The sequence below is a fragment of the Anomaloglossus baeobatrachus genome, chromosome 4, assembly GCF_048569485.1.
Source record: "Anomaloglossus baeobatrachus isolate aAnoBae1 chromosome 4, aAnoBae1.hap1, whole genome shotgun sequence".
NCBI lineage: Eukaryota > Metazoa > Chordata > Amphibia > Anura > Aromobatidae > Anomaloglossus > Anomaloglossus baeobatrachus.
Genome location: NC_134356.1, coordinates 53,821,836 through 53,831,792, shown reverse-complemented (window position 1 = coordinate 53,831,792; position 9,957 = coordinate 53,821,836). Strand labels below are relative to the sequence as shown.

At 43.0% G+C, this 9,957-nt stretch overlaps 1 protein-coding gene across 1 annotated transcript; it reads right to left on the bottom strand.

The window, feature by feature from the left end:
- Window positions 1-226: 226 nt before the first annotated feature.
- On the bottom strand, window positions 227-6,093 carry LOC142301200 (zona pellucida sperm-binding protein 4-like). The gene is made up of 12 exons (XM_075342227.1): window positions 5,910-6,093; window positions 4,943-5,064; window positions 4,563-4,659; window positions 3,381-3,533; window positions 2,551-2,741; window positions 2,340-2,437; window positions 2,137-2,264; window positions 1,712-1,901; window positions 1,483-1,630; window positions 743-821; window positions 527-628; window positions 227-357 (listed from the first exon to the last, which is right to left on the bottom strand). The coding sequence occupies exons 1-12, from the start codon at window positions 6,091-6,093 to the stop codon at window positions 227-229; spliced, it is 1,623 nt and encodes a 540-aa protein (XP_075198342.1).
- Window positions 6,094-9,957: the final 3,864 nt, after the last annotated feature.

The following is a 9,957-nucleotide window of genomic DNA, read 5'->3' as shown; positions in this document are numbered from 1 at the left end:
CAGGCGGAGAACTATACTACATTTCTAATTGAATCATTACACCTACTACATATTGTGATAGACTCTTTGATATGGGAACACCATATTAGCTACCTAGTTACACCAGATATGTTGGGCGAGTAACAAGCCACCATGCTTTTATAGCGTAACCTTAAGACACAGGAACATAAATAGGACAAGTATCATTAACGACACATGACAAGAGTTTCTGAAAAGCCCACTTTATTCAAGCATTCAGTGTGGAGACAACACATTTGTGTCTTTTATACAGATAAATCCCCAGAAGAGACACAGCCAGGATTATACCAACAGCAGCTGCTCCGGCTTGTAGCCAAGAAACGAGAACGTCAGGACGGCCTGTGAAGAAACACATTAATAAAGTCTTAGAATGGAGGGAGGCAGAAATTACTGTATAGTCTAGATAGTCCACTTGTAACTTATGCATGGACACCAGGGGCTAGCCATTAATCAGTTGTTGGGTCAAACCTATTGTACCATACAGCCGTGTTAAGATGTAGCACCTCACCTTCCTCCTCATGGACAGCCTTTTCCATTCCAGTGTTAAACATGATCGGCCCATTTGAAGTCACTGTTGTAAGATCGGACCCCCATGCAGCTGCCATTCTTTCTGCAAGACAAATCTGAATGTCACCCCCTAAAACTTGCACAGGGCAGAAGCAAAGCTTGAAGACCAGGCTTCTGCCACTAGGAAGAGAATATTTTATTCCTAATGTGCACCTACTTTGTCTTCGGGCACAGTTGATGGAACATGACTCCATGGCAGAAGGAACACACACGGAAGCACTGCAGTGGAAGAACACCTGTAGGACCACAGAAAGCAATGGCTCAGGCACTAGGATTTGCACCAAATTGGGGCATTTATCCCAGTACCAGGTGGGAAAAAGCCAGGTATAGAATGGAGTAGTGGTGAAGCATAGAAGTTCTAAAAAGGTGTAGCCCTACATGTATCACTTATTCTGTGGATAGATGTGAATCCAACGTAAGGGGTTGTCCAGGTCTGTCAAAAGTCTGAAATCTGCTGTGCTGGTGATAAGACGGGGTGGTCATAACTGCAAGTATGACATTCATGGCCATGCTCAATTCACTTTAGAACGAGGCCATACATGTCTAGTCTGCATGTGTCTGGGCTACACTTGAAGATACATAACTGCCTGCTATAGAATTTGAGAATACCTGACAGTGCACACTATGGAAGGAGTCAGATCTGCAGACTTATGCCACAACGGGCCATATGTACCCATTTTGGTACTTTGCTGCTGTGTTGAAGTAGCAAGAAGTTGTAGCCACTCAGGAGCCAGCCCAGCTACATGGCTGCTCTACAAAAGGGTTCTGTAACAGAAGGGGTGGAAACGTGTTGATATTTGAAGCCAGTCAAGGCATGATATCCATAGGTCATTCCCTTACTAGGATTTTGCTTTGCAGAGCCATGAGAAATGAGCCATCTATGAGCGAAGATCTTACCAGTCCAGAAAGAGCAGTTTGGGTGTTCTGATCCACAAAGGTGAATGCATTAACAATGAAGCGCTTATAGTGTGTTGGGATAGGCACGGCCTGTGAAGAGACTACAGGAACCAGCTCTGTGAGATAGTTGTCTCCCTGAAAAGGGCAGCTGAGGGGGTGAGAACAAGATGTATTAAAACCATGGAAATCCTAAACATGGAGATTTTATTCACTGCTGTAAAATCCTCACCTGTTAAACAAGATAGGCCATTGGGGCTGGTCATTAGGCACTGGAGAATTGGTGGCCCAACAGTCGTTCAATACGAGAACCAGGCTTGGATCAGTCCTCTGCAGGATCCGAACTTCTGTGTGCACAGGGTCCCTTAAGACGCGCTCAATGGGATACTCTCGATCAGTATAGTAGGAGATATACTGCTCATCTGCAAAACATGTGATGGGTAATAATTCCTTGGCTATGGAAAAGTCAGAAGGTCATGGCCAAAATTTTCAGTCTACAGAGCCAAAGCTTGCATAACCAAGTGGCATTTTATAGATGAGTACTTGTTTATGTGCCACTCCACTTACATGCCAAGCCAGTAATTTCTCATAGAATATTAGCCTCATAATATGGTGACTAGTTTAACCTACCATTAATTGCAGGAACAGAATACTTACCTTTAGCTATTCTCATTTCCAAGGCTAGAGGACCAGAGGTGGACACCGGGAGGGGTGGTGGAAGAGTCAAAACTTCAACTTGCAGAGGGACAATGCCAACTTGTCCATAGCTGCAGCGTACAGTCACCCTACATTAAAGAGGAGCATCATAAGAACCTACAGTATTGGTTTGATCCAAAACTCAAGCGTTGTATTTTTACTACCTCAGTGTAGTGTCTCTAGTGATTGATGCCATCTGCCAAGTGGTTACACGGTTGGTTGCCTCAAAAGTGCGTTCATAGACAGTGGACATATCTGCCACCTGTAAAACCAAAGCATTACCGAGATCCATAATTATGAGTATCAGTTGCAGGTATTGATCAAAGCAAGGAACAACCTTGACTTTTGCAGTTGATTACAGCGGGACTTTAATACCTGGTTTGCACCTCCACAAGACAGTGGGAACTGGAACCCAATGAATGATGTAGTTGTTGCTGTTCTCAGCGCTGGGCAGGAGGTAGAGTCCACACCAACAACATGAACAGTGTCCAGAATTAAAGATGGTAAAGTCAGGTCTTTTGAAATTGCGACCACCATGTTGTTCTCAGCGGTGCAATGAGCCGTCACTGGGTAGAGAAGACTCATGGGTAATCCAAACATTTTAGATCATAGGTTACATATAACTGGAAGAATGTTTGACACCTGCACTGTGCATAGCAATATTGGATGTTTTATACAATGATCTAATTCTGTTTTACAACCTAAGGCCATTTAACCAGCTGAGTACACCACCAGGGAGTTCATAAGATTGAAGCCAGTAATGCACATTAGATGATTGGTGGCCAAGTGATCAAATACACCATTGCTTTAGTTGAGTTATCTGGCATTTCCTATGAGAACCACTGGACACCTCTGAAGAGCAGAGTGATTAGAAGCTAAAAAGGTCAACCGATTGTCAGGGAATTTGTTGTGTGTCCCCAGTGTTGGCCAAACCCATTGATAATAGTCAAAGGTCTATAGGACCTTAACACTAGAACTACTGGGCTCGTGACACCTATATAGAAATACATAGTGCAAAGTAGTGAAAATGACTACCTCAGTAGTTCTAGTGTTAAAGCTATTGTTGAGTGTTATCCACATTAGCAATGCTGCAGTCCCATGCAAGAAATGCCAAGTATCACCTGACAACATGGCCATTATGCCAGGTTCAGTCCTACTATATACTGAGCAATAGCTTTAATGTACAACTAATCACGTGAACTTACGCTTTTTTCCATAGTAGCAGCGCAGACGGTCATACTGGGAAAAGCAGCAGCCGAGTCCTTCACAGAGATCTCTAGATACTGAGTCATTAGCACATGGTAGACGGTCGGCCGGCTGAACTGAAGCACAGTCACTGGGGCTCGGAGCATCCATAGCTGTGGGAGGAAGCCAGAAGAAATATTGGCTTTGGTATGACAGATGACCTATTTCATTGGCATTTTTAGTAAATATGTCACCCTAGATTACTGGTGCAAACTCAGCATATGTGATTTATAATTAGACCAAGGGTCCCCAACCTGTAGCTTGGGAGCCACATACGGCTCATAATGTGTGGTTCACAGCTGTCTTCCATCTTGGTGCAGAAGCACCAGGTCTACCAAGCAGCTATGAAGAGCCAGTCTCCAGATTGTAACTAGCCCAGCACAGAAGAGTAGATCTGAATGGAAGTAGGAACTCCTGGGATCTTGGTGTACTGCCTCGGTGGGGTGATTTTTTGTGAAGCTTTGACTGTCAAACTAGTAATGGTGTGTGCGTGTGTCAGCCCAATAGGAGCTGGATGTGGTTCACAACCCTCTTGTAGGCCTGAATGTGGCTCTCAAAGTTGAAAAGGTTGGGGGGGGGGGGGGGGGGGGGGGGGGGGGGGTTTACCTTCAGATCTAGACAGGATACGGACTTGGGTAATTAAGTTTATGAGACCGATGTGTACAAAACATTAGCCTTATGAATCAGCCCCGAGTTAGTGTGGTGCTTTATCAAATCCTAAGGAAGTTATACAGAAGGCCAAGGATTGGGTGTAGACACGAGACCATTTTGGCTAGGAAGTCTCAAATTCCTATGAGGAGGAATGATTAAAGGTGCACCAAGTTTAGCCATGCCAAGCATTTTGCTTGGTATGAACAGTCATTGTGCCAACTTCTTTTAAAAGGGAACCCATCACCTCAGATATGCCTTTTACCTGCAGGGTAATAGCACTACAATGCTGTCTAGTTAAAAAGGTACTGAGCATGGTTGCCAGGAGAAAATGAATTTATTTCCTCCGGGAAGCTGCCCACTTTCATATATGGGAGTTTTACAGTACCGCTTGTTGTACTAAGCAATGACTATCTACAGATTAGGGCATTTACTTTTAAGGCGATAGATGTTAAGGAAATCTAGGCAGAGGATTTCATGCCCTTTATATTTACCTAGAAGAATAGGGCACATCAGATCCTTCTTGTTATACCGGGCTTTTCCATCCCGAAGAACCTCTTCTAAAGTGATAGTCATCACATAGTTGTCATTCTGGAATAAAATTGCTTGTTAATATAAAGAAACCAGAAAACAGAAGTTGTGTACATGGAGGTAAGGGCCAATCCCATAAAAATGTAATCTTCAGTAGAGTTAAGGTTGGTGAAGACAAGGATATGTAATACATCTCAACAGAAGTCTCCTTCTGGTCTGAAGAGTCACATCAGTAAAAGCAGATACTAGTTGCTGCTCATAGAAGTCTATGGAGAGGAGCAAAAAAAAAAAAAAAAAAAAAAAAAAAACCATTACCAGTACCAGAGATTCCTTTACAACTTACCTCCTCTCGCACATAACAGCCATGAAATGTAGAACCAACCATGAGTGAGCCATCAGATTTCTGTCCAATCCAGGTGCCACAAGTGGAGTCATTGTGAAGATAATGAGACTTTCCATTCTTGTCTACAAGGAAAGGAAATTGATACAACTTGTAGTTTTAGCTACAAAATTTTGTTGGGTCACAATTGCCCAAGGAGGCTGTCCAGTCTTATTGTCACTAGCCAGGTGTGTACATCATTGGTGCAACCACACAGGGGTCCAAGAGGTAAGGGACCCATTGCCAGCTCCAAAAGAAGAAATTGTGCATTATGATGAGCTATTGGGCTGCAAAGGGTCCATATATAGTTCTTGCACAGGGGCCTCTTCTGTCTGGGTCCCTAGTGTCACTAGTAGATCAAGGGCTCCAGTGCTTACATCCAGCTGGAGCTGAAAACAGCTCAACAGTAGACCGTGGGACAGCACATTTTCAATAGTGTTCCCTTAAGTAGTTTCTGCCCCACTCCTATTGAAGTAAACATGGTTTTCAGGCATCAGTGGGTCTTTCCTATTGGAGAGTGTAGCACTTAGATACTCTGAAGATCTATATACATTATAGTAGCCAAGCAGCAGTAGTTGGTTTTCAACCCCCACCAAAAATCAAGCACTTCCTCCCCCAAGGCACCAATATACATTCAGGGAAATCTTCACCTTCAGATAGTGGTAATCTGCAGGTAAATGTTAAATTATTGTGTAGCCAGATTACTGGAGCAGCAGCTACAGGGAGAAAAAGAATACGTTTCTCCCTGAAGCTGCTTATTCCTAGGCATAGGGCCAGTCAGACACCACTGGAGCACACCAATTATCACACTGTAGATTAAATATTTTAGATGTCGTCATTAGCAGTTTTACTTCCTACAACCCCCCCAGGACTTACATCCCATGCAAGATGACATTCCTTTTGGGCCTGCTTACCACATTGTAGTACTTACCAATCACAGCCAAGGAAAACACTGCATCCCCCAGCAGGGAAGGAAGAGAGAACTCCATATCATCAGATCCACAATGTAGATGTGATGGATCATCCCAATGGTCCTGTACTGCACACACCAGTGACCCCAGACCAGAGACCAAAAGCACAACTGCAAGCCCAACCAATTCCTGGCACAAGCCCATCTTGTCTGCAGCTGCCTATACCACAGTCCACCACAGTCCAGAACTTTATACCTTGTGAATAAACCAGAGCCCATCAGATAGGACAAGAGCTAAAGTGGCATCAGGTGCCGGTCATCTCACCAGTTTTCACTAGTGGACTCTAGTATCAGCATAAAGAACCTTAACCCCTTCATAGTTTACATGCACCGCTCTGGTTATTACATGTAATTTTTCCCCCCCCACATTTTAAAAATGTTTGTCAAAACAAGACATTATATGAAAGGGTTCTTTACAGTTAAAGCAGTTGACTATGGAATATCTGAAAAGAATTGCAGATGCATAACTGAAAACAAATGGGATTTAGGATAGAGTTGTCGAACATGGCGGCCTCCGTATAGTTGACATGTGGCTGTTATAATGCACGCAGATGTGCATGAATGCACAGAATTCAGAATTCAAATGCAGTCTAAAAATTATTTTTTTTAGGTTGGGGCTACACAGCAACTTTAATACAAGTCAGGGGACCAGAGATTGTTGTATGCAGCTGCTACAGTGCAGGTGAGTGGGGGTGGAATTGTAACCCGCAAGGTACCGCGATGGGCACGTTTTTTACTGCATAGTTGAGGCGGCATTTTTTAATGCATTTTTTTAGCTTTAATTCTGCATTTATAAATGCCACTGAGTTTTTTTAGATGCATTTTTTTCTGGTTAGGCCAGTTTCACACATCCTTCTTTTTGCCGGTTTCGCGGATCCGGCGCGCTCCCGTACAGTGAATACAGTACAATGACAGCGCAACAAGCGCCAGTCACGTGCTGTCATGTGACCGGCGCATGTGACCCGGAAGTTACAGCGCTGTCATTGTACTGTATTCACTGTACGGGAGCGCGCCGGATCCGCGAAATCGGCAAAAAGAAGGATGTGTGAGTGAGCCCTTACCCTTGAAATTTATAAAGAAAGAAAAATGCCCCGAAAAAAATCACCATACCACAGCGTCTTTAACCCCTTAAGGACCAAGCAATTTTTCGTTTTTGCACTTTCATTTTTACCTCCCCTTCTTTCAAGAGCTGTAACTTTTGTTTTATTTTCCCACTGACAAAGCCATGTGAGGCCTTGTTTTTTTTTCTTGTATTTTTGAATGAAATAATCCATTTTATTATACATATTACTTGAAAATTATAAAAAAAAAATTTCAAGTAAAGTAAGTTTGGGTTTTGTTTTCTTGTCTTTCACTCTGCAGTAAAAATGACCTAAGGATATGATTGTCTATGTCGGTACGGTTACGGCGATACCAAACTTGCCATATTTTTTTTTATTTAACTGGTAAAAAAAAAAAACGAAATTCGTAAAAAAAAAAAATTAAAAATTTGCTTAAGTCATCATTTTCCAAACATGTAACATTTGTATTTTTTGGTCACTGATGTATTTTTTTGCGTGCTGATCTGATTTTCTTATTTATACTATTTTGCGACATAGCTGAAGCTTTCATTAGTTTTATGCATTTTTTTGTGGAGTTGTAGCAACCAAAACCACACAAGTTTGCCATTTTGATTTTTTTTCTCTTTACAATTTTTACAGATCGGGTTAATTAATTTTATAATTTCATAGATCGGACTTTTCAGGACATGTTGATACCAAATATATGGATTTCTTTTATTATTTTTTTTTACATGTATTAATTGTTAACTGGGGAAAGAGTAGAATATTTACACATTTTTAAATAAAAAACAAACTTTTTTTTTTTTTACTTTTCACTGTATTTGTTAGTCCCCTTAGGGACCTGATCGCTTGTACTATATACAACAATACCGCAGCATTGCTGTGTATAGACCAAAATACTTTCTTCTATGATGCCAAAGCCGCAATAATATAATAATATGAGAAAACTGATGGCACTGCCTAACAGATAAATGTGAACAGGTGCATACTGAACATGAAATATACTGCAACAAAAATACAGGTGCACTCTGAGACGCTAAGGCATGGAAACATTGAATATAGGAATTTGGACACGCATTACTGCTAAGGAAATAAATATAAAAATTGAGACACTTAGCGCATTGAAAAGGCCGGTTTTTAAGTCAGGTGGCACCTTCTGCTGACTCGGACCCGAACTTTATTACTAAGGCTGCTTTTACACATCAGTTTTTTGCCATCAGGCACAATCTGGCAAAAACCTGAAAAACGGATCCGGCGTCTGTTGTCGTCGGATCCGTTTTTTTCCCCCATAGACTTGTATTAGCGCCAGATTGTGCCGGATGGCCTTGCGTTCCAATGCCAAAATTTGATTGTCCGGAGGCTGGATGGAACGCTGGGGGAAACTTTTTTGTCTCCGTCGAAAAACCGTATCGCGCCATACGATGTGTTTTATAAGAGGACCCTATGGATGCCGGATCCGGCATAATGCGGCAAAAAAACCGTATCCGGCCGCCGAATTTTTTTAACTGAGCATGCTCAGTAACACAATGGATCCGTAAAAAAACTGAAGGAACTGACGGAAAAAACTGATGCAACTAATTCGTTTTTTTCGCCGGATCCGTTGCATCAGTTTTTTCGCCGGATCATGCCTGATGCCAAAAAACTGATGTGTGAAAGCAGCCTAATTGGGAAGCAGAGTTTAGGCTATGTGCACACGCTGCGTTTTTTTGACGCTGCGTTTTTGGACATTTTTACCGCGATTTGGTGCGTTTTTGGCTGCGTTTTGCTGTGTTTTTGATCTCTGCGTTTTTCTGCGTTTTTCCAATGCACTGCATGGGGGAAAAACGCAGAAAAACGCAGGAAAGAATTGACATGTCCATTTTTTTTTTTTTTTTTTAAGCTCAAAAACGCAGCTTAAAAAAAAAGTTGTGTGCAGACAGCAAAAATGAAAACTCATAGACTTTGCTGGGGAAGCAAAGTCATGCAGTTTTGAGGCCAAAAACGCACCCGAAAAACGGGCAAAAACGCCGCAAACAAAACGCACTGGTGTGAACCAGTGTGGCTCAATCCGGCTCAAAAACCTATGCAACGGATGCGGCGAAAAAAACGGATCCGTTGCATAAGTTTTTCCATGCGGCCCGTCCATTTTTTGATACTAAGCATGCGCAGTGCAAAAAAACGCATCCGGTGGCCGGATGCGGTTTTTGCCACAGGACACCGCATCCGGCGTCCATAAGTTTGCATTGTAAATTGCGCCGCATCGCGCCGGATCCTGGCGCAATGCGTTTTTTTCGCCGCACAAAAAAACATGCCAGGCAATGTTCCATCCGACCGCCGCATGGGCTAAATATGCCGCATCCAGCAAAAACCGGACGCAACGCAAGGCCATGCGGCACAATACGGCGCTAATGCAAGTCTATGCTGAAAAAACGCAACCGGCGGCAAAAAAAAAAACGATTGCGTTTTTTATGCAAAGCGCTGTATTGTGCCGCTCAGCAAAAACCGGATGTGTGAAAGCAGCCTTAGGCCGGTTTGCCGGATTCGGCACACGCGAGTACAGTGTATACAGTACAGTGGCAGCGCTGCAACTTCCGGGTCACATGCTCCGGTCACATAAAAGCATGTGACCGGAGCTTGTCGCGCTGCCATTGTACTGTACACACTCTACTGGCGTGCGCCGAATGTGGCAAATGGGCGAAAAGCTGGATGTGTGAAACTAGCCTTAGAGACGTCCTTCACAGAGGAGGAAAAACAGAAGGTGTTTGCATTTACTCACAAAATGTCCATAGCCGGGTACGCTAAAGAAAAAAACTATAAGATTCTAGCGAGATGGTACCGTTGTCCGGTGACACTTCATAAAATTTTCCCGTGGTGGAGGAGTGCTGGCGTTGTGGGCCGGGTCGTGGTGATATGACGCACATCTGGTGGGAATGTTCTGAACTGAAGCATTTTTGGGAGATGGTTTTTAG

Excerpts from the sequence above, each read along its gene's own strand:
- LOC142301200 (XM_075342227.1), bottom strand. The coding sequence starts at position 6,093 with ATGGGCTTGTGCCAGGAATTGGTTGGGCTTGCAGTTGTGCTTTTGGTC. Across the intron at positions 4,660-4,942 it reads GCTGTTATGTGCGAGAGGAG|AATGACAACTATGTGATGAC; the intron begins GTAAGTTGTAAA and ends ATTTTATTCCAG. Across the intron at positions 358-526 it reads GGCTGTCCATGAGGAGGAAG|GCCGTCCTGACGTTCTCGTT; the intron begins GTGAGGTGCTAC and ends GTTTCTTCACAG.